This window comes from Lepus europaeus, chromosome 20 (genome assembly GCF_033115175.1).
Source record: "Lepus europaeus isolate LE1 chromosome 20, mLepTim1.pri, whole genome shotgun sequence".
Taxonomy (NCBI): Eukaryota; Metazoa; Chordata; class Mammalia; order Lagomorpha; family Leporidae; genus Lepus; species Lepus europaeus.
This window is the reverse complement of record NC_084846.1, coordinates 20,574,002-20,597,577: the sequence shown is the minus strand read 5'-3', so window position 1 is coordinate 20,597,577 and position 23,576 is coordinate 20,574,002. Positions and strand designations below refer to the sequence as shown.

The window sequence follows — 23,576 nt, the reverse complement described above, 5'->3', positions numbered from 1 at the left end:
AGCAGGACGTAGACTGCAACTTTGCAGCTCCAAACAAGATCTACTTTCCACTGTATGTAGCTGGTTGACCACCAGACACCTGGGATTTGGTGCCGGTCCTGCCCCACGCTGGGACCTTCAAAAAGGCATTCAGTATGTGCCTCATTCTCTTCATGTGCATGACGAAGGGGTTGAATTGAATATTCTAACACCTAAAGAGACCAAGGATCCACCAAACAGCATTTCCAGTTTTAAGCCTTTCACTCAAATAATTGTTTTCAAACACCTAAAGAAATTCTCTCTATGGATTTAGAACCGCAAGTCGGTATTTTGAGAATCATTATTTTGCCCACAGAACTCAAAGCTCTACTGAAATTGTGTACATACTTGAAAATGTTTTGAGATATTATGATGTGAACTATTTTACAAAGGCACGTGATGAGGCTTGCATCTTTTAGTTACTTTTGTGTTCAACACTGGGAAGGGCAGGTGTCTGCTGAAGGGATCACTTGGGACACGCACTTTCCATATCAGAGCTTCTGAGTTCAAGTCCTGCCTCCGGCTCCTGACTCCAGCTTCCTGCTTGGAGGCAGCAGGTCTTGGTTCAAGCACTCGGGCCCCTGGCACCCATAAGGGAGACCTTGATTGAGTTCTATCTCCTGTCTCCCACCTGGCCCAGACCCGGCTGTTGTGGAAGTGAACCAACAGATGGAAGGTATCTCTCTGTGTCTATCTCACTGCTGAGTAAGAAATAAAAAGAAAATCTCCATCCTAAGCTTTTAAGTTAAGTTCTAGTCTTAAAATCCTCAAGGAACCGAACAATCTCAAGTGAAAAAAAAAAGTCATAGGCCTCAGTTTCTAGGTCTGAAAAATGGGGTAAATGGCTTCAGGCAGACCTAGCAGGAGCACCTGCCACTGAAGAAGTGAGGAGGAACACCTTCGCTATTGTATCCAATGGCAAGGCAAGTACACCAAGCTCATACTGTTAAGTTGCCTCTTGTCAATTACTTCCTTAGCTTTGAAATATTATACAAGCACTTGATTTATATTTTTTTACAGACCTGTGGTTAATGTACCTTTACTTTTTTGCCAAGAAATGAGAAGGCCATCATGAAAAATAATTTGTAACATAATAGAAGATCACAGGTTCTAGGATTACAAGGGTTGGGATTGTGAATTATTTCAGGGATGTTTTCTGCTAATAAGGGCAATATGCCCAAGAGGAATGTAAAAAAAAAAAAATCTACAAACTACACACCCCATCCAATCACGTAAAGACAAATCAGCCTTCAGGCAAATCAAAGGTCTTCCACTAAGCTTACCTGGCTTTGGCACTCTGCCCACCCTTCTCGAGCCTCTTAGCAATATACTTTCACAAACAGTTAAAACATGCATAGTAAAAAAGGACTCTTTTTGCAGCGATATTTTTTCAAGCAGGGAGCTCTTTTACCCAGAGAAGACCATGGCTCGGACAAAGGAAGGTCCATTTCCGAGTTAGTCCCGTGCAAACACAGGATTAGTGGGTGGGAGAGAGGTGTGCGCAGATGCATAAATACAGGCTTGCGCTGCTGGCACAGGCAGAAGCTTGGACTGCGTCCTGAGCGTCTCACACAAGGCAGGTGGGAGGGGAAAGCCAGGTAAGGATTCTGACAACAGCTCGGGAAGGGCACCTGCTAGAGGGAGCTTTGGTCTCCCATTGCTCTGTAAAGTTGCCTGCAGTCAACAGAGAAGTGCAAGTGTCCGAGGGTGGTGAAGTGGGATTTGCAGAGGGGATCGTGCGATTTCCAGAGGCTTCCTGGGACCTGTCTTTGGTAGAGCTGGCAGAGTGTTGTACTGCTGAGTTTCCTCTGTAGGGAACAAAAGTTGAAAGAATGGGTGAATGCTAGGGATTCTCAAGCCTGGGTTAAGGACCGGAGATTTCTATCTTGGTTACAATCTACAACTCTGCTTCTCTCATCGCACTGGTGATGCAAAGGAGCCTCAGGTGGGATGCCCCAGTGGCAATACAAGGGGACTGCGAAACATTGGTGCAAAATGGAATTCAAAGATAAATTTTTTTTGGTGCAAAACAAGTTAAAATCCACATATAGTTTTTTCATAATATGCATTTTCATGAATTTTCTTAAGACCTCCTCATATGCATGGATTTCAGAGTTGTTTTTTTTAATATGCAAAGTACTTTGTATCCTTTGGTCCCTTCAGCTTCTGTAAATTATCCAAGTAAGGATATTTTATTTTAATCAGAGTTTTTTTTTTATATGCATGGATTTCAAAAACTTTCTGCAGCAACATAAACCAATCTTTAATTCCATTTTTCATAAACATTGAGAAGTACCCTAGCATATTACTGCCATAAGTAACTACTTCCTCTCTTTGTCTGTTTTAAAGATACAGTAGTTACTTCTTCAATCTTTAAATACATGGTATAGACTGTCAGAGGAGAGAGTCAGGGTTGCTTTCCTAACAGGAACAAAGGCATTGAAAACTCCTGCAAATCTCTCTCTTGTTAAAGATAAGGTGAGGATATAGTGATTAGTAAAACTGCTGGTTTCACTGTGTGTGTGTGTGTGTGTCTCCAAATTATCCATCTCTTCCATCGTTAGCCTTGGGTTTTAAAGTGGTTTATCCAGGTGCCGGCGCCGCGGCTCAATAGGCTAATCCTCCGCCTTGCGGCGCCGGCACACCGGGTTCTAGTCCTGGTCGGGGTGCCGGACTCTGTCCCAGTTGCGCCTCTTCCAGGCCAGCTCTCTGCTGTGGCCCGGGAGTGCAGTGGAGGATGGCCCAAGTGCTTGGGCCCTGCACCCCATGGGAGACCAGGAGAAGTACCTGGCTCCTGCTTTCGGATCAGCACAGTGCGCCGGCTGCAGTGCGCCGGCCGCGGCGGCCACCTTTCTCTCTGTCTCTCTCTCTCTCTCTCACTGTCCACTCTGCCTGTCAAAAAAAAAAAAAAAGTGGTTTATCCAGGAAATTGGTAGACCAGAGTCTGTTCACGCTAGGAAAAGAGTGAATCTCAGAAAGTCATCCAGAGCAGGATGTTTGTACAGCAGAAGTTCCATTAGTCTTTCTGAGTCATCCTATCATAAAATGCATGTAATACATCAATAGTTCCAACCTATGGAGCTTTTACGAGGGGTCCTAATAGCCAAATGGCTATTACAACAAGACTTGACGATGGACTAATAAAACACTTCACCAGCCATTTAGTGTCAGTTTTTAAAATACACATAGATGTCATCTTAACATACAAAACCCAATGTTTGTGGATAAATTCAAAGTAGTTATTTGTCATGATATACTTAGTTGGTTCAAAAAATCTAATTAGCCTCACATAAAAGCTCTTGATTATTTTTAACTTCAAAAATAAGTCTTCACACTAAGAGAGCTGCATGTTGTTATCTGCAGTACACTTGAGTTGCTTCTGTAGAACTGAATTCTAGAAGACAAAAATTATTACTGACATTTCCGCATCCCTATAGGCTCAGAACATTCAGAAAGTCTATCTCTGCTCTTTGCTTACGTCTTTTCCGATTAAGGTGCTTTGTGGCTACATACTATGGCCTGAAGAATAACTGGGGTTCATAACTTGGAAACGCCTTTCAACTTTGCTAATGCTAAGCAAAGTTTTCCATTTAAGCCAACAGATCATGAGACACACTCTCTCTTAAAAACACAGAGCAATGACAGCTCATCCTACTTCCTCTGCAGAGTTTGTTGACTTCTCTCTAAACCTACACCAATATTAGCACTAGATGCGATAATTTTGTATTGACTTTTAAGCAATTTTAGTGTCTGGCTTTATGAGAAATGCAAAGCTCCAGCTTCCCATGTTATGGCCCCTAGCCAACCTTAGCATCTTGCTCAAGAGACTCACTTTGCTTCCCTCCCTGCCTCTTCATTCACTCGGGGAACTCATCTGACCATTCACCATCCATTCATAGGCGTCTACCCCAGCTTCTCCCAAGAAGTAGCTATGGAACACCAGAAAGGAAGGAAGAATGTAACAGAGAGACATCCACAGGGTCTACTTCACTACATTATGAATCTCATAGGATATTTGTGTGCCCTAAAGGGCATGCCACTTCACCTGCCAATAAAGGCCCACAAGGAAAGTCCAAGAACGGCTTCATTTGAAGAAAGCTGGAATTGATGTATAGTAGTCAATTCAAAGCTAATATGGAGTTTGAGTAAATGTTACACTTGGGAGACAATTGTGTTCATGCAAGTGGTAGGGTAAGTGACAAGGCTGGCAGGTTCTAAATGAAATAAGGAGTCACTTTATTCATAGTGCGTTTCTCAGTGGCAATGTCTCTATGTTAACAGGAGGTTAAGGAAGTATTGTAGTAAGGGTAACTATTTCGTGGAGGGAAGACCCAGAAGCCTTTGTTCTAGATCCATCTCCTAAACCTTCTGATCTCTCTGAACTTCAGATTCTTCATCTTATACCATGAGGCACTGGGGAGGTGGAAAAGGAGGAGGTAACCCCACAAGTACCTTCCTGTGCTATAATTTTTGAACATAATATTTACATGGAAATTTCTTTAGCTGTAAGAGTATGTATAGCTAATTACCTATTTTCTTATATCTAATATATCTAACTTATCTATTTCTGGGTAATTATAAATCCAGACAGAGATCAACATCTTTGTATCTAGAGCTATGTGGATCTCTATCTATTGATAGATGGATAGATGGGTGGGTAGGCAGATAGATACATAGGTAGGTAGATAGGTAGTTGGAAGATGAGGAGGTAGACAGGTTGCTAAATAGGTGGATAGAGCAGTCGATATCCATACTCTATCTTCTTGGGAAATCCCACGGGAGCTAGCTTTTCACTCCAATGTCATTGTCCAGTCTCAACAGAGCCTCACTTTCTGTTGGATTCCACTGCGGCAATGCTACCTGCAGATCTTGAAGGTTACTAACTTCTTGTTGCTGATTCTCCACATCAGATTTGCCATGGAGAAAATCTCCCTGTCAGCAGTCTTGCTCCTGGTGGCCCTCTCCTACACACTGGCCAAAGATACCACAGTCAAACCTGGAGCTAAGAAGGACGCAAAGGACTCTCAACCCAGACTGCCCCAGACACTCTCCAGAGGTAAGAGTCAGCTGCTCGTGGGCGTCTAGCCACGACTTAGCTAGGCAAGATTTCCCAACTCTCAGTGCTCAAATGTGTATGCTGAATACATTTGAGTATATGCCTTTCTAGACTGAAGACAGTTTATAATTGTTTTTCTTCAAAGATTTTTTTCTCTTCCTTTAATACCATGTATTATATTTATCCCAGTTTTTACCATTTGCTTTTCAACAGCTTTGGGTCAGAAACTGGAGCAACTTCAAGTACACTGGTTCTTTTTGTTCTAGGTTGGGGTGACCAACTCATCTGGACTCAGACTTATGAAGAAGCCTTATACAAATCCAAGACCAGGTAAACACCAGGGCTTCACAGAGCTGGGGAGGAGCTCCCAGAGCACCCTCTAGTGAGCTCTCACTCAAAGTGATCCACTCTCTTCTGTCTTAAAGCAACAAGCCTCTGATGATCATTCACCACCTGGACGAATGCCCACACAGCCAAGGTAACTTCTCCCAGGCTGGATTCCCTTTTCAGCCCTCTGGTCTGTAGGTCAGGGACTGGATCCCCCATCTTTGTATCACTAGAACCCAACACAGTTGAGCAACAAAGAACATGTTACATTTTAAAGTGTGAAAGTATATTTGAAACTCAACTTTAATTATTTCTACCTTTCATGTGAAACGTGGGTATAAGTCCTATGGTTCATCCTCAACTGACCTCTCTTACATGCAACACATCAGTGAGCTTTGCTTTCAAAATGCACCTGCAAGCTGGCATGCGTTTAATGGGTAGACAACCTATGCAGCCACACAGGGCTTGGGGCTTCCCAGGTCATTACAGTCACTTCCATGCTTCACTGTCCCTGTCCTGAAATTCTGAATAACTCTCCAGCAAGGGGATCTATCTACATTTTCGTTTCCCCCTGGGTCCCCTATAGCATGTTGCTGGCCTTGCCCAAATCCAACCCCTTCCTATGGCTTTAGAGCTATGGCCTTGAGCCAGGCCCGGCTCAGGGCTTGTCAAAAATACAGTAACAGCTGCCAGTCTGGTCACCTGACAGCTGGTTCTCCACACAAACGCTAGAGCGTGGCTGTTAAGCCGAAATCATATCCCACCACTCATGGGCCTGTGTGGTTTCTCATCACAGCTAAAACTACATCCCAGTGTTTGACTGGAGCCTAGAAGGCTGGGCAAAATCTGGCCTGTGGCTGCCTTCCCTTTCTTTCCCAGTCCCTTCTCTCACCTGGCTATCTGGCCTGGCCTTTGAGCTATTCCTCAGACCCCAGAGCTCCCTCCCACTGCAGGGCTGCCTGCTGTTCCCTTTGCACTTGGCCATCCCCCTCCAAACTGGATCACTGCCCCCCTCACTGTCACCTCCTACCGAGGTCTGCCCTGACCTGCCCATAGCGCTTTCACCTCTGCCTTTGCTTTATTTTCCTGCACAGTGCTCACTTCCACCAGAAACTATTGTATATTTATCTACTTACTTATCTAGGGTCTGTCTCTCACACAAGAATTTGACCTCTATGAAAGCAACATTTGCTTTTTTTTCTTCCTCCACTACACTTCCCCCAGCGCATAAAACAGTGCCTATGCCAGAAGTAGCCATTTAGTACCTACAGGGTTGAAAAAAAAAAAAAAAAAGAATAAGTGAATGAATGAATGAATGAATGATGAGTGATTGCTGGAGTGACTGGAAAAATAGAAGAGCCGTAAACAGCATTGCATTAGTTCACTAACTGCTGAAGAGCAATGCAGAAACTGTATTCAAAATGCCATCCACTGCTCACTTTGGCAGCACAGATGCGAAAACTGGAACCATGCAGAGATCAGTATGGCCCCTGTGCAACAATGACCTGCAAATTTGTGAAGCATTCCGGATTTTTGAAGTTTAGTATTGTAACAGGCTTTAGTCATTAATGCAAGAAACTTGGAAGAAATGCCTAGCATGAACTATAGAGTGTGCCTAGATCAATTTTGCAGTAACTGGTATTCTTGGTTTTGCTCTACGTAATACACATTAATCCAGATCTTTCACCCTAGTGTATGAGTTTGGCCATCTATGGGAGTGACCAGCAACTTTGATGTTTGCACTAAGAGTTGATTTGGAACGCTAGACAGGTTGAAAGAGGTTTCGGTAGTACACATGTACTTGAACCCCATGCTGAAGCTATCTACCGGTTTCTGCAAATGCCTTTTTAAACGCCTTTACAGATGATTGGTGAAAACGCTGAGAATCATACTTCCCTTCTTGCACATCAGCTACATAAACTGTTTTGTATGACGAAAAGTACGCATTGGGCTGATGTTCCATGTTAAACCGCTGTCCGTGTTCAGCTTCACTGCATGTCATGTAGCTCTGGTCCATCCAATCCTGTGTTCTGCAGAGTGTTCTTTATTCAATCAAGTTGTAATTTACTAATAAAAAACTGCCATTCAACTTGGAACAGAGAACAAGGGTTTTACATGATGCCAAGCTGGGTACATAATCATTTTTCTTTACATTATAGCTTTAAAGAAAGTGTTTGCTGAAAATAAAGACATCCAGAAGCTGGCAGAGCAGTTCGTCCTCCTCAATCTCGTTGTAAGTTCATTTCCATTGTCATTAGCATGTCCTCTTGCCTCACGTTATCTGGGATCGCTTCCAAATCTCCCATCTCACAGACCGGTGGGAAGGACAGATACTTTGTCTTATTAAGAATCTATCTGTGATGTCTATGGTTTTATGTAGCAATTAATAATCCCAGGGTGTCTGAAAAAAAAAATACTCTGCTGTGGTCAGGATTTTCTCTGTTGCTACAACAACTGGAAGAGTTTTAGAGTTTACACTTTACTCTCTGTGTCCACCCCCTGCAGCCCTGGCTTCTCTGTAACCATGCTTACTCTGTCTCCTCTCCATCTGGGAGACAGAGCTTTTGGGCTATGCAAATCCAGCCAGGTCTCTTGTGTGTTAGCTTCATGCACACCCATCTCACTACCCGCTCACCAGCCCCTCTGATGTTCAAGCTTTCTGTCTTTGCAAGTTCCTTCTATTCAGTCCCCAAACTGTTCCATTTTCCTCCTAAAATCAATGACATAAACCAAAGAACTACCTAACTAGTGGGAAAGACATTTGACATAGTGGTTACAACACTGCTTGGGGTGCCTATATCCTATAGCGTACTGCCAGGGTCTGCATCCTGGCTCCAATTCTGATTATAGCTTCCTGCTAATGCACTTCCTGGGAGGCAGCAGGGAGGGCTCAAGTGGTTGGGTCCTTACCACCCACCTGAGGGACCTGGATCCAGTTCCAAGCTCATAGCTCCAACCCTGGCCATTGTAGGCACTTGGGGGTGTGAACCCGAGGATAGGAACTGTCCCAGCCTCTCAACTAAAATAAAATACCCAACCATATGTCCCCAGGAGATTCCTCTCTCTCTGCCCTGTCTTCACAGATTGCCTTCCCCCAGGAGTAGCCCCCCACCCTGTGCTTTCTCCTGTGCCTCCCTCCGAAGGCTGCTTTTTTCCTTTCCACCCCCTCATGTTTGTGACTTGATGAACCTCAACTTGACCCACTTTTCATGTTTCACATTCTCCACGGAAACTTCTACACCTGCCTTTCATCCATACCCCAGCAATTCCTACATCTTATCCAAGCACCCAACAACCCCCAACACATCCTAGTTCTAGGTAGCTCAGAACGCGTTTCCGCTGACCACCCTGAATGAACCAGGATAGGGGGCGTCCAGACCGGCAATTCTAGGTTGGAATTTCCTCACCCACAGCGGGGAATCTCTACGCTCCTCCGTTCAGAACGCTCCTGCTGTTGGTCACGGCTCTACCAAGACAGGAAGTCCATTCCGGAGCAAGTCTTTTGCACTTGGCCTAGCTTCCTGCGAGGTTACCAGATGGCTCCCGGCCTACAAGCTAAGCCCCATCTAACCCCATGCTGCATTGGGGCCACGTGCCTCTTTGAGCATCCAACCAGGGGTTGTTAACGATCTCTGAATAAGTGAACACACTGTGGCACAATGCGCCGGATCTCTGATGGGCCAGCTCCAGGCAGTTCTAGCATCTCCACCTCTGCTCTCATGCATCCCAATCTTCATTCCCTCTGCAGCACTGTGATGTACAGGAGAGCATGGTGCCTTTCCTTTGCAGCCCTGTGAACACACACGTTCCCCACCCCACACAGGGGCCCTCTTTTCCACATAACTGGTTCCTACTCGTCGTTTGAGATGCCTGCTTTGGAAAGGCCAAGGTGAACCTGCCTGCCTTCTGTTCCCAGTGCCCCCATGCCCTCACCTGCCCACCCTCACTTCCTAACATTTCAGTTGCTGCAGCCTCGATATTCACGTTCCTCCCTCTCTGTGCATTCCTTAAAGATAAGCACAGCAATTGCTAAATCCATAAAATTCTAAATAAAAATGGATCCATGGAGAGAGGAATGCTCCAGCTAAGTCTGTCTGCTCCTGTAATTGCCTTCAGAAATGACTTCTGTCTTTTCCATCTACCCATCTCCTCCCATCTCATCTTCCCTAAAAATCTGTAAATCCTCGCTTCTTGAGCTTCTCTGTGCTCCTGTGTATCACACATCTGCTCCCTCCTCCCTGTGATTTCATCCCCATACCCGGTCCCTCATCTATGTTATAAACGTAAGTGTGCCTGATGCTATCTTAAGGTGCCTGGCTCCATAACAGACACATTAGCAAGTTTGAAAATGGCTGCTGAAGAGTAAACAGACTAACTGTTGCTTTGTTTGTTTCCATCCTAGTATGAAACAACCGACAAACACCTTTCTCCTGATGGCCAGTACGTCCCCAGGATCATGTTTGTTGGTAAGTGGAAGCGGCAAGAGATAAAACACTCTCAGAATGACACAGGTGCTGTCCTGTGCCTTCCTGTCCGTTGCACCCTCATCTGCTACTGCACCATGGCCAAGGCCACTTCCTTCCTGTCCCCTGCACCCTCATCTGTCCCTAGCAAATGGGTACAATATCCCCAGGATATGAAGTTTCACAGCATATCTCCATCAGAAAATGCAAGCCTCTGCTGGTTCCCATAGCTGGGCTTTCTCATCTGTTCACTTGAACTTCTGCTTTCTGCCACAAATACTTCTGAGAAGGAAGCACATTCTTAACTGTTTATGTGCACAGATAATTTTCCTGAATACATCAGGAATGTTAATTTATTTTGTTTATTTGAAAGGCTGAGTTAGAGAGAGAGAGAGGAAAAAAAGATATCTTCCATTCTGCTGCTTTACTGCCCAAATGGCCACAACGGCTGCGGCTGGGGACAGGTGGAAGCCAGGAGCCAGGAACTCCACTCGGGTCTCCCACATGGGTGGCCCATCTTCCACAGCTTTCCCAAGTGCATTAGCTGGGAGCTGGATCCAGACTGAAGCAGCTAGAATTCGAACCAGTGCTCCGATATTGGATGCCAGCATTGCAAGAGGCAGGCGTAATCTGCTGGACCACAATTGAACCTGAATTGTTTTTAACTGGGAACTGTTCAATCTGTACTTTATTTCTATTTTTCTTTCTGACATTTTTGATAATTATTTTTAGAATAGTTAGGAAAAGAATATTAAGGTAGCCAGGCTCCTTGCTACCACCAGCACTTTTCTAATGCTGTTCCCTAGACTGGAAAACTTTTCCTGCTTCCTGCTATCTTCCCCCATCACTTTTTTTCCCCCATATTAAACATGTCTATCAAGCTTCTCATCTTTGAATTCAAACTTCCTTCTACTTTATAACATATTCATATTTATTAGTCTCCTTACTTCCAGCCTCCCCGGGTTAAGACTAAGGAATATTTTCCCTCTCAATCTCTTCATTAGTCAGTCTCTAAGATCTATCAACTCTATGTCCTCAGGCTCTCTAGATGCCAACTTTTTTTCTTTTGAATGATTTTCTGTATTTATTTATTTGAGAGGTAGAGTTACAGAGAGAGGCACAGAGAGAAAGAGAGAGAGAGGTCTTCCATCTGCTGGTTCACTCCCCAGATGGCCTCAACGGCCAGAGCTAAGCCAATCTAAAGTCAGGAGCCAGGAATTTCTTCTGGGTCTCCCACATGGTTGCAGGGGCCCAAAGACTTGGGCCATCGTCTACTGCTTACCCAGGCCACACCAGAGAGCTGGATTGGAAGTGGAGCAGCCAGGACTCAGACCACGCCCATATAGGATGCTGGCACTGCAGGCTGTGGCTTTACCCGCTAAGTCACAGCACCAGCCCGCCATCACTTGTTAACTCCCCAATCATCACTGTCATCACAGACTTGCTCATATCCCCACTGTCTGCCTGTGGCACCACATTTTTCTCATTACTAACACTTTTCCTCCATCACAAGGTTGCACCTCCTGGGTGATTATTTAATAAAGGTTTGCACATACAGGATTTATGTTAGCCCCATGAGGGAGGCAAGGGCTCTGTTCCTGCCTCAAAGACTCTGCTGTGTGCTCTGCATGAGCATTTGCTGAAAGAGCATTTGGCTTTGATCAGTCAAACCGATTTAAGAAAAAAATGTGTAATTGAATCCATCCCAGGGGCTAGCAGCATCTAGGTGCAGCAGGTTAAGCCACAGCTTGCAAACACCTGCATGCTACAGTGGAGCACTGGTTCAAGTCCCAGCTGCTCTGCTTCTGATCCAGCTTCCTGTTAGTGTGCTTGGGCCCCCCACCACCCACATGGGAGATCCTGAGTGAGTTGCAGGCTCCTGGCTTCGGCCTGGCCCAGCCTGGGCTATTGACATCATTTGCAGGGTGAACCTGCTAATGGAAGCTCACTCTCTCTTCCCCCTCTCTGTTGCTCTGCCTTGCAAATAATAATAACAATAAAAATCCATCATGTCACTGAGCTCACTCTAATCAAGTGGTTCACCCAAGTAATTCATCAAAGTTCACAATAAATGTAGAACCCAGGAGAGAAAATGGAATGATAGGAAGAAAGGAGGAAGGCAGGACCACGGCACTCACTTCACAGATTTGCTCTGTGTGTCGGGCTTGAGAACTTTCAGCAACAACATTGGCAGGGGATTTGTCAGCCACCCAGTCATACCTCGTGCAGGAATGGGTTTTATGGGGTCCCTGAATCCGCACTTGCTGCCTGCAGTTAGAAGCTCCAACTCCAAAGCTACTTGCTCTCCTCGCTGTGGGTTGTGGGGTCCTCCACTCTGGCTCTGTTACATGCACCTGAAGGGCCTTACACGTGGGGCACCCACACCGCACCTCAGGCAATTAAATCAGAATCCAGCATGCGTGGAGCTATCTGGGTGCTTCCAGTGAGCACCCGGCTGGGCATTGGGAAAGCTTCTCTGGGGTTCATTCTAATGAAGATCTGATGAGTAGAGTGCGTCTTCCATCTTTGTTGAATAAATCACTGTCTGTCTCCTAGAGCTTACACCTGCTCATCCCCTGGTCTGAAATGACAGATTGCCCTCTCAGGACCAGCGACAGGTGGCTTCACCTGTCTCAGCCTCTGGTTTTCAGCACACGTGCCCCAAGTTCTGTCAATCACCTCTCAGAGCAGGATTCCAGATGCCTCTCCTAGTTCCCTTTTGGATGCATTTTTTTCCCGAAGTACACTTTTTCTAAAAGATTTACTTATGTATGTATGCATGCATGTATGTATTTGAAAGGCAGAAAATGAGAGAGAGAGAGTGAGAGAGAGAGAGAGAGAGAGAGAGAGAGAGAGAGAGAATCTTCCCATGTATCAGTACAGTCCCCCAATGCCTGGAACAGCCAGATCTGGGCTAGGCTGAAGCCAGGGGCCAGGAGCTCCATCTGGGTCTCCCATGTGGGTGGCAGGGACCCAGGTACTTGACCCATCATCTGCTGCCTCCTAGAGTGTGCAGTAGCAGGGAGGCTGCACCTAAAGCAGAGTTGTCCCAGGCGCTCTATTATGTGATGTTGGAAACCACTCCTAAAATGGATTTTTCCAAAACAGGTAATTAAGTTAAATGTAAAATATGAAACGCTGGATTTAAATCTAGAAGAATGCATGGATGGGTAAAAGAAGACTGCTGGATATTTTCCGAATGTAGCTAAGTACTAAAGTAAAAACCAGTGAGAAGCACCATGTGCTAATTTAACCTTTGCCATTTTTAAAGCCTTGCATTCTCATATTCGTTAAAAAAAAAAAAACTTTTATTTTGCAAATCAGTGCTGGATGTGGGCTTCCATTTTTCTAGGTCACTCTTGATAAAACATGTCAACTGTAACATAATCACTTCAAAGGTCGCCCACAGGGGTCGGCACTGTGGCTTAGCAGGTTAAGCCACTGCCTGCAGTGCTGGCATCCCATGTAGGTGCTGGTTCAAATCCCTGCTGCTCCACTTCCAATCCAGCTCCCTACTAATGTGCCTAGGAAAGCAGTAGAAGATGGCCCAAGTGCTTAGGCCCCTGCTACCCACATGGGAGACCCAGAAGAAGATCCTGGCTCATGGATTTGGCCTGTCCAGCCCTGGCCATTGTGGCCATTTGGAGAGTGAACCAGTGGATGGGAGACCTCTCTCTCTCTCTCTCTCTCTCTCTCTCTGTCTCTGTGTGTGTGTAAGTGTGTGTGTCTCCCTCTCTCTTTCTCTGTAACTGATAGTTGGCCATAATTTTGTAGCAGAGAATGCCAATGTTTTCACGAGAAAAACAAAATAACCGCTCCCAAACTACGTATTCTTGTTTCCACAAGTAGCACCGTGTCGTTGTTGAAGGTTCGGGTCCCAAGTTGGCTGTCCAGGGCCGGAGGTGGGGTCGCAGTGCGGCTCAGGGGTAGCTGCATCCGCGGGATGCCGGCTGGTCTGTTTTCCGAGAATGTAGTGGCACAGGTTTATCACACGCACAAGCTGCTCGAAAACAAAGCGTCGCATCCCTTTTGCTTGATCCTTGCAGACCCATCCCTGACGGTGAGAGCTGACATCACGGGAAGATACTCCAATCGCCTGTACGCCTACGAACCTTCCGACATAAATCTACGTAAGTGTCACCCCCACCCTGGATGCCACCACGTGCTGAGCCTCTCTACCCGTGCAGGGTGTGGGGAGGGGCGGGGAAGGCCTGGAGGAGCAGCAGCAGGAGGTGGGAGAGAGCTCTGCGTGGGGACCCCAGCTGGCCCTGCATCCTCAGACACCCCACAACTCCAAGGTCTTGGCTTTGTGTGGTTTTGTATCTCCACTGAAGATGAGCTACAGCAGGCAGCTTTTTCTCTAAGAGGCTCCTAGCCACGTTCCCTGCCTCTCAGCTTCCTGTTAGGCACAGGAACCCACGACTCCTACCACAGCGCTGAGGGCAGGAGTTGTGCCAGTCTGCATGCCCTCATGTCCACAGAACAAGAGGGAAATAACTGAGTCCAGTTCAGCTGGGTTCAGGTTTGACTTAAAGATCAGTAGGAAAGATGGCCCCAGCAGTGTCCCTGTGGTTGCCATAGAAGAAGGAAAATTAGAAGGCACATGAAACACTGAGATAGAAGACTGTGCCTTCAGCTGGGACGCCTGGTTAGTCCTTCTGGGAGGAACACTGGGCTTTCTCCAAGGAACCAGTTCTGATCAGCTAGCAGTGGGTTAGACACGGGGGTCACTCTCCACTCTCCTTTGGCCACAAGTTGCTATTGCCTTTTACACCAAAATCAAGACATTGTTTTTCAGTCACATGAGCCCCCAGTAAACAAACACGAACATCACCATCCCAGAACTTTTATCGGACAGCACTGGCTTAAGCACTGTTGGAGCCAGTGTAGGACGGTGCCTGGGCAGCTTCGGTGACCCTCGCCATGCGTGAGCCACACCGCCAGTGGGTGCCGCGAGGACCTTCCAAGAACCAGCCGTTCTTGAGACAGCAGCGTGTGCTTGAGTGACTTCGAGGCAGGGACCCTACCCAGGAGTGCCTTGAAAAAACAGTCAATACACATCGGTAGGCATGAAGAAGCAGCTTCCAGGGCCTGTCTGGGCTCTGCTACTTGCTAGCTCTATCACCTCGAGCAGGCAAGCTACTCAGCTTCCCAGCATGCATTTCTTCACCTACACGTGAAGCAGGAACAGAGCTTTGCAAGAATTAAAGGAATACAGGTGCATAAAGCACTCGGTTTGTTGCTCCTTATAATTTGTATTCCACCTACTTCTAAACAATTGGGAGGAGCAACATATACCGGCTAGCAAATGCTTCTCATCAGCACGACTTACAATTTACTACAAATAGCCAAACCTGTCTTCTGCCGGGGGAGTTTATAGTGATTTTGATGGGAGTGTGGGTTGGAGAGGGAAGATCTGAGAAGAAACGAGATTTGTTAGAGAATTGGACTGTCACACAACCATTTTATTTTTTTTTTTTTCATTATATTAAGATGACCAACTATTTGCCCTATTCATTAAACACCGGAGGACGAAAGGAAAGCTTGGAGACTCGCTGAATCTGTTGCTGTGTTGCTAATCGCATCCTGCTCTGTTTCTCCCATTAGTGCTTGACAACATGAAGAAAGCACGCAAGTTGCTGAAGACTGAATTGTAGAGAAAAAGAGAAAAATCTGTGAGCTCCTCCTACTGGGCTTTGAGATTTGGAACCAGAGATTTCCGAAGAGCAGAGAGATGCCGAAGCGTAGTTGCACATGCATTAAAGTTACAACAGCAGTTTTTTTTTAATGTTGATTTCAAGTATGCATATATGAAAATAATATTACAGGCTACCGTGGTGAGCCATGATTTTCTAAAAAATAAATCCTTTTGGGGGTGTTCAGCTGCAGTTTTTTTTTCCCCAACATGGTCTTTCACACAAAAACTGGTTTGTTCGCTAGGTAGGGTTCTTGGACACACACAAAATGCCTAAGGAGGGGACAAGACAGAAGTAGTTCAAACAACAAAGACCCAAGGCAGTGACAATGATCATCTCCCAGCACCACAGGTTCTCCCAGGTGACCAAGAGTGGGCACAAGCTTAGCCAGCACAAGAGGCAAACACCATGTGCTATGGTGTGGAAGGAACACGTAGACAGGCAGCCACCAAATCAGGTCCCCGCTTGGAGGCAAACCTCCCACCCCGACCACAGATGCCTGCGTACACACTTCTGCAAGCCACATTTTTCTTTAAAGATTTATTCATTTATTTGAAAGTCAGAATCACACAGAGAGAAGGAGAGGCAGAGAGAGAGAGACACAGAGAGAGAGAGAGGGAAAGAAAGAGAGAGAGAGGTCTTCCATCCGATGGTTTGCTCCCCAGTTGGCCAAAACGGCCAGAGCTGTGTCGATCCAAAGCCAGGAGCCAGGAGCTTCCTCCAGGTCTCCTAAGCAGGTGCAGGGGCCCAAGCACTTGGACCATCTCCCACTGCTATCCCAGGCCACAGAAGAGAGCTGGATCGGAAGTGGAAAACCTAGGTCTCGAACCTGCACTCATATGGGATGCCAGCACAGCAGGCAGCAGCTTAACCCACTATGCCACAGCGCTGGCCCCCAGCAATCTACTTTTAGCCAGATCTTGCCAAACTTAAGGCTCATGGAGAAAGCCACTGGCAAGCAGCTTTCTCCTTCAGAAGACTGGAAGAGTGGTTATAACACCAGGGCTTGGCAGGGTCACACAGCAGGTGGAGCTGCCACTTGGCAATGCTCACACCCCATATCTGAGTGCATGTTCCCATCCCAGCTGGGCCACTTTCCATCCAGCTTCCAGTGAACACACTGGGAGGCAGCAGAAGATGGTCCAAGAATCTGGGTCCCCTCCCCACTACATGAGAGACCAGGATGGGAGTTCCTGGCTCCTAGCTTTGGCCTGGACCAGCCTTGGCTGTTGTGGCCATTTGGGGAGTGAACTAGAGGGCGAAAGATCTGTCTCTCCCTTTCTGTCATTCTGCCTTTCAAATAATAAATAAAATAAAATCTTAAAAAAAAAAAAAAAAAAAAACCAAACACCATGTCCCACATCAAAGTACTTGGGTTCAATTCCCACCTCCAGCTCCTGAGCTTTAAGCACAACCTGGGAGCCAGCAATGATGGCTCACGTAATTAGGTTCCTGCAACCCACGTAAGAGGTCTGAATTGGGTTCCTGGCTTCCAGCTTTAGACTTGGCCCAGCCCCTATCATTGCAGGGATTTGGGAAGTGAATCACTGGATAGGGGGAGACTCTTCCTCTGTCTTTGTTTCTCAAAGAAATGCAAATTTTAAGAGAAACAAGACTAAAGGAAAGGTCATCCAAAGAACCTCTGCACCCTCAGCTTTGGCCTTGTGATGGATCTGGGCTGTCTGGGTTTGAGAGCCCCGGCCTGGAACACACTCAGTGTGGATTGCTCCCATCTTCCTCATCCACACGGGTCTGCCTGGGAAAGCAGAGGGCAGTGAGATTGTGTCCACCAACTAAAGATCAGAGGGCACCAATGTGTGTAAAACATTGTGACAGGGTGGGGCACCAGGCAGGGGCGAGTGGCCCTGGCTGTGTTTACCTCTATATTCTGCCCAAAAAAATCAAAACCAAATATTCTGCACCACAGAGGCAAGACCTTCAAAAAGTCCATGCAAAACACAGACAAAGGAAAAAACCATACGTGGACTTCAAAGTTCCTTGTGCAACAAGAGAAACTTTAGCTTTTAATTCTACTTCCCACGACCTTCTTTGCAGTACCCTCACATTCACTAGCATGTGGGATGCCTGTAGGAGTATTACCCAATCCCCACTAACTTCTTCGGCCCTGGGCCCTAGGCCATCTACATTATGCTTTGCTTACTGGTTAACTACTGCTTGCCGGGATTAACTGCTTTGGAAGACTCGTTCCCTGAACAGATCCTTTGGCATTATTCATTTTTCCAGAGCGTATATATATTTTTATAAAAGATTTTATTTGAAAGGCGGAGTTACAGAGAGAGATGTTCCATTTGTTGGTTTATTCCCTAAACAGCCGCAACAGCTGAGACTGAGCTAGATTGAAATCACAAGCCCAGAACTATCATTCTGGTTTTCTACGTGGGTAGCACAGGCCCCAAGTGCTGGGGCTGTCCTCTGCTGCTTTCTCTGGCGCATTAGCAGGGAGCTTGATTGAAGTAGAGCAGCCGGGACTCAAACTGGTGCTCATATGGGATGCTGATGTTGCAGGTGGCAGCTTAACCCACTGCACAATGCCGACTCCCAGAATATATATGTATATATCTATATATATATAGATATATAGATATTTCCAATACTTTTCTGTCTCCTACAATGACTACCAGCACTAGTAGGTGCTTGAGCATCTATTGTTGATTTAATGATAAAGAAACCTCAGCTGAAACTATCACAAGATTTTTAATATCCTTCTCATAAGTAGGTATCCTAAATGAACTACATAGATCCAGTTAGAGAGCTCTCTGAGGGGGCCGGCACTGTGGCACAGCAGGCTAAGCCACCCCTACAGTGCCCGCATCCCATGTCACTGACAGTTCAAGTCCTGGTTGCTCCATTTCCAATCCAGCTCCCTGCTAATATGCCGAAGGAAGCAGCAGAGGATGGCCCAAATCTTGGGTCCCTGTACCCACATGGCAGACCAGGATGAAGCTCTGGACTCCTGGTTGCAGCCACCTGGGGAGTGAACCAGTGGATAGAAGAATCTCTCTCTCTCCCTCTAACTCTGCCTTTCAGATAAGTAAAGAAATCTTCAAACAAACAAAACCAGAGTTCTCTGAGGGCTAATGGAAAGGAGTTTCACATATATAAACAAATATCTTGGGGGCCGGCGCTGTGGCGCAGTGGGTTAACTCCCTGGCCTGAAGCACTGGCATCCCACACGGGGAGAGCAAGTTTCACAGGGAGGCCCGTCCTTCAATTACAACAGGTGCCTGTGAGGCAACCCTAAGACCTAATACCCTTTCTTCCAAAGGCAGCCTTTCTTTAACAAGGAACTGGACTACTGAAAAAAAAAAAAAAGTTCTCCATTTCCCTGTGTACATACTTCATGTAGGAGTATTCCAGGTCCCTTAAAACATTTCCCAGGCAGGCTCATTGTAGAAGGTGAAATTTTAGCTAGAGGATGTCATTGCTAACACAAAAGGAAAGAGAACTTGGCGATACTTTGTAAAATCTAAGCTTACTATGGCTTAAATTGATCTTCGGTACTCTGTAACCAGTTCTGCACACCCAGCCTACCTTGTGCCCTGCTGAATGGGGCCTTTGACAGCAGGAAAGGAACCCAGAATGTGGCTTGTGGTCACCTTCTCTGCCTCCTGCAGTTTTTCTAAATATTTGTTTAATCCTGTTTACGTTTTCTCATCCTTTTGAAAAATCCGATAAATACACCAGAGTCTTCTGCCACAGCCAGCGCTCAATCAGTCAGAGGCATAGGTTAGGCCTCCACCTGTGGCACCAGCATCCCACATGTGTGCTGGTTCGAGTCCTGGCTGCTCTTCCAATCCAGCTCCCTGCTTATGTGCCTGGGAACGCAGTAGAAGATGGCCCAAGTCTCTGGGCCCCTGCACCCACGTGGGAGACCTGGAAGAAGCTCCTGGCTTTGGCCTCACACAGCCCTGGCTGTCATGACCAATTGAGGAGTGAACCAGCAGATGGAAGACCTCTCTCTCTCTGTCTGTAATTCTGCCTCTCAAATAAATGAATCTTTAAAAAAGTAGAAATAAAAATAAATCAGAGAGAACCCAGAGCAGCAAGAAAAAAATCCCTCCATTCATTTGCCAATTCTTCATTTCTTCCTTTGAATTCAAACACGCGTACACAAATGAAAGTTTCCATCCTTTAATATTTTAACATAATATACAGAACCACGACACTATTTCAGTTTCAAATTATGGAAGATCACATTCAGATATGCTTAGATTTGACAAGCTGCTGTTACGATACTCAGGAATTCCATGAAAAAAGTATTTAACGGTTTTTAAGATAATCAAAGATCTTTTTGCTACATGGGCCGACGTGTTCATAATAACTCATTTAAAAATGCAGTCTTTCAGACCCCGAATTATTATAAAAGGAGAGTAAGGACATAGATACGCCTTCTGAATTACTGCAACCCATTCCTTTCTGAAGGCAGAAGGTACGTCACACATGAGAACATTTCATGAGACCACTTTTCCTTTGCACTTACCTGGCAAAGTCAAAAAACCAAAACCTAACCTCAGTGTTCTAAAGACAGAGCTACTTCTAAGATACACTGACATAACCATAAAAGGCAACTACAACTAAATCAATCACTTTATATTAACACTTTTCACCACGACACATCGTTCCTAGAAAGAACAAGGAAAAAAACAAAATCCGGGAACCTGGACTTCCCTTACTGAACTCGACAAGGGAGAACCTTGGACTTTGTGGCCTGAGTAAACTTCACCTCTCCCTCCGGTGTCACTACCTACACAGCACAGGGCCACAGAGGCTCGCTCCAGCAAGATGCCCATGCCGATTCACAATACGATCCACATCACGGCGCCGGACCAAGTTCTTCCACAGGTAAAAATGCTACAAAGGCCACGGTGGACAGTGCAAGACACTGTGCATACAGCAGATTAGAGAGACCATGCAGGGCTCCGAAGAGACCACAAGGCTCACTTTTTTTTTTTTTTTCAGCCATGGAAGAAGAAAAAAACAAACATTGAGAGAAACATAATAGTAAAAATATATAATTCTACTGTGGGTGCTGTCATTCCAAAGACACTGCTTCCTTCATTACATGGGAAAATGAGCTGAGCTTGAAACTAGAGAAAGTGGACCAGGGCAGAACGTGGCAGGTTTTCCTCATTTTCTGATCACAGGAATGCACTGGGGTTAGCACGAGGGTCTTTCTGGTTCCGGTATCTGTAGGTCAGCCAGACTCCCAGGATCTGCAACAGGAACATGAACAAAGAAAGTTTAGTTTATCAAGAAAATAACTCTGGGGGCTGACACTGTGGCACAGCAGGTAAAGCTGCTGCCTGTGACTCCGGCATCCCATATGGGTGCCAGTTCAAGTCCCAGATGCTCCACCTCCAATCCAGCTTCCTGCTAATGCACCTGGGAAAGCAGTGGAGGATGAGAGACCTGGAAGAAGCTTCCTGGCTCCTGGCTTCAGCCTGGCCATGCTTTAGCATCATAGACATCTAGGGAGTGAACCAGCAGATGGAAGACCTCTCTCTCTCTCTCTCTCTCCTTGTAATTCTGCCTTTCAAATAAATAAATAAATTTTTTAAAAGAAGGAAACATATATATTATATACATATACACAAATGCAGTTCACATATATATATATATATATATATATTACACACACAGAGAAAACATTGAAATAAGAAAGGCCTTTATTGCATAAAAAGCCAAGACACTGTGACAAAATAAATGTCCTACATGAAAGATATCTGTGAGTGAGACCCCAGTAGAAAGAAGGGACCATCAAAGAATATACTTTTCTCTGAAAGGGAAGAGAGAACTTCCACTTTGCTTATGGTCTTGTGTAAATACTTACGGAGATGGTGGATTCAAAAGGCTTCCGAAGCCTTCACAGCTCATGTCAAGAGCCTTGGGTGATCACTGATGTCACACATAAGAGAGCTAATTATTAAGTTAACAACAGGAATCACTGTGCACTAACTTTCCATGCAGGACTTCCGTCCTCAATGAGTTGAGTTATGAGAGTTAATTGTAAAACTCATTCTCAAACAGTTTTGTGTGTGTGCGTGCACAAATTGTTGAAATCTTTACTTAGTACAGAGTTGGTCTTCTGTGTATAAAGTTAATTGAGAGGCGGTGTGTATCCGGGCTGTGAGGTGCTGCGAGCCTCGGCGGACCTTGCTGCCCCTGCCTCTGTCACGCGCGAGGAAGCGATGCGGAGGGGTGGAAAATGGCAGAGCTGCAGATGTTACTAGAGGAGGAGATCCCGTCTGGCAAGAGGGCGCTGATAGAGAGTTATCAGAACCTGACCCTGGTGGCGGACTACTGTGAAAACAACTACATACAGGCTACAGACAAGAGAAAAGCTTTAGAAGAGACCAAAGCCTACACAACCCAATCTCTAGCTAGTGTTGCTTATCAGATAAATGCACTGGCCAACAATGTACTCCAATTGCTGGACACTCAAGCCTCCCAGCTTCGGAGAATGGAGTCTTCCATCAATCATATCTCACAGACTGTGGATATTCATAAAGAGAAAGTGGCTCGAAGAGAGATTGGTATTTTGACAACCAATAAGAATACATCAAGAACTCACAAAATAATAGCACCTGCAAATATGGAGCGCCCTGTAAGGTATATTCGGAAACCTATTGACTACACAGTTTTGGATGATGTGGGCCATGGTGTCAAGCATGGAAATAACCAGCCTGCAAGAACTGGCACATTGTCGAGAACAAATCCTCCTACTCAGAAACCACCAAGTCCTCCCATGTCAGGCCGGGGAACGTTGGGACGGAATACTCCGTATAAAACCCTGGAACCTGTTAAACCCCCAACAGTTCCTAATGACTACATGACAAGTCCTGCTAGGCTTGGAAGTCAACATAGTCCAGGCCGGACAGCTTCTTTGAATCAGAGACCAAGAACACACAGTGGAAGTAGTGGTGGAAGTGGAAGTCGAGAAAACAGTGGAAGTAGTAGTATTGGCATTCCCATTGCTGTGCCTATACCATCGCCACCGACAGTTGGACCAGCAGCCCCGGGCTCAGCTCCTGGTTCTCAGTATGGCACAATGACCAGGGAGATCTCTCGACACAACTCTACCACTTCTTCGACATCTTCTGGTGGATACAGACGAACTCCCTCTGTGACCGCTCAATTTTCTGCTCAGCCTCATGTTAATGGAGGTCCACTTTATTCTCAAAATTCAATTGCTGATAGTCCAGCGCCCCCGCCACCACCTCCGCCGGATGACGTTCCTATGTTTGATGACTCTCCGCCTCCACCACCACCACCTCCAGTGGACTACGAAGACGAGGAGGCTGCAGTGGTCCAGTATAACGATCCATATGCAGATGGGGATCCTGCCTGGGCCCCCAAGAATTATATTGAGAAAGTTGTTGCAATATATGATTATACAAAAGACAAGGATGATGAGCTGTCCTTCATGGAGGGTGCAATCATTTATGTTATAAAGAAGAATGATGATGGCTGGGATGAAGGAGTCTGCAATCGAGTGACTGGTCTCTTCCCTGGGAACTATGTTGAATCAATCATGCACTATACTGATTAGATTTTTGCTTTTAAAGTAGGATCTTATTACTCAGTCATACTGTGGGACTATTACGATTAACAGAATTGTCTTAATATGTTTTAAAATGTGCCCATATTTTCAGGACATGCTGTTTTATTGGTATAATTGAATGTCTACCTATAAGCATAAATCACTGAGGCAGTTTGTGTATTGCTAAAGAGCAACTTATACAAGAGGCTGTCCCTGATTACGCTTATGTACTTACTTACACAATGTTAACTCTATGACCAGCCTAAATATTCTGGGGAAGCGGGGTATAATATTTAATGAATTATATGATTCAGATTGTATCATTACATGTTTCAGTGAGCATGGTTACTAATGCTATGTCAAACTAATATTAAAATCAGAAAACTTAAATGCTGGTGCTGGTCATACTTTTTTGTTTAGATTCTCTCATTTAAAAAAAATACTGTTTAAAGCAT

At 45.6% G+C, this 23,576-nt stretch overlaps 3 protein-coding genes and 1 non-coding gene across 4 annotated transcripts in view; 3 read left to right on the top strand and 1 right to left on the bottom strand.

Annotated features, from left to right (window-relative positions):
• Positions 1-1,590: 1,590 nt before the first annotated feature.
• AGR2 (anterior gradient 2, protein disulphide isomerase family member) lies at positions 1,591-15,521 on the top strand. Its single transcript, XM_062179194.1, has 8 exons — positions 1,591-1,616; positions 4,929-5,074; positions 5,341-5,404; positions 5,500-5,552; positions 7,561-7,634; positions 9,804-9,867; positions 13,911-13,994; positions 15,472-15,521. Exons 2-8 carry the CDS (start codon positions 4,936-4,938, stop codon positions 15,519-15,521), a joined length of 528 nt encoding a protein of 175 aa, XP_062035178.1. The 5' UTR covers positions 1,591-1,616; positions 4,929-4,935.
• Positions 6,833-6,936, top strand: LOC133750161 (U6 spliceosomal RNA). Its single transcript, XR_009864663.1, has one exon. It is a non-coding gene; the product is annotated as a U6 spliceosomal RNA (small nuclear RNA).
• Positions 15,522-19,696: 4,175 nt separating the features above from the next.
• Positions 19,697-23,576, bottom strand: part of TSPAN13 (tetraspanin 13) — a 35,344-nt gene continuing 31,464 nt past the window's right edge. The window contains exon 6 of the mRNA XM_062178195.1: positions 19,697-20,794. Within this exon, the coding sequence (XP_062034179.1) occupies positions 20,720-20,794 (75 nt within the window). The 3' untranslated portion in view covers positions 19,697-20,719. The remainder of the gene's footprint in view (positions 20,795-23,576) is intronic.
• On the top strand, positions 21,690-23,291 carry LOC133749060 (abl interactor 1-like). Its single transcript, XM_062178194.1, has one exon. The coding sequence runs from the start codon at positions 21,787-21,789 to the stop codon at positions 23,128-23,130; it is 1,344 nt and encodes a 447-aa protein (XP_062034178.1). The 5' UTR covers positions 21,690-21,786; the 3' UTR covers positions 23,131-23,291.

Coding starts and splice junctions, on each gene's coding strand:
- AGR2 (XM_062179194.1), top strand. CDS start 4,936: ATGGAGAAAATCTCCCTGTCAGCAGTCTTGCTCCTGGTGGCCCTCTCC. Junction 5,075..5,340: donor GCCCCAGACACTCTCCAGAG/GTAAGAGTCAGC, acceptor TTTTTGTTCTAG/GTTGGGGTGACCAACTCATC. Junction 7,635..9,803: donor TCGTCCTCCTCAATCTCGTT/GTAAGTTCATTT, acceptor TTTCCATCCTAG/TATGAAACAACCGACAAACA.
- LOC133749060 (XM_062178194.1), top strand. CDS start 21,787: ATGGCAGAGCTGCAGATGTTACTAGAGGAGGAGATCCCGTCTGGCAAG.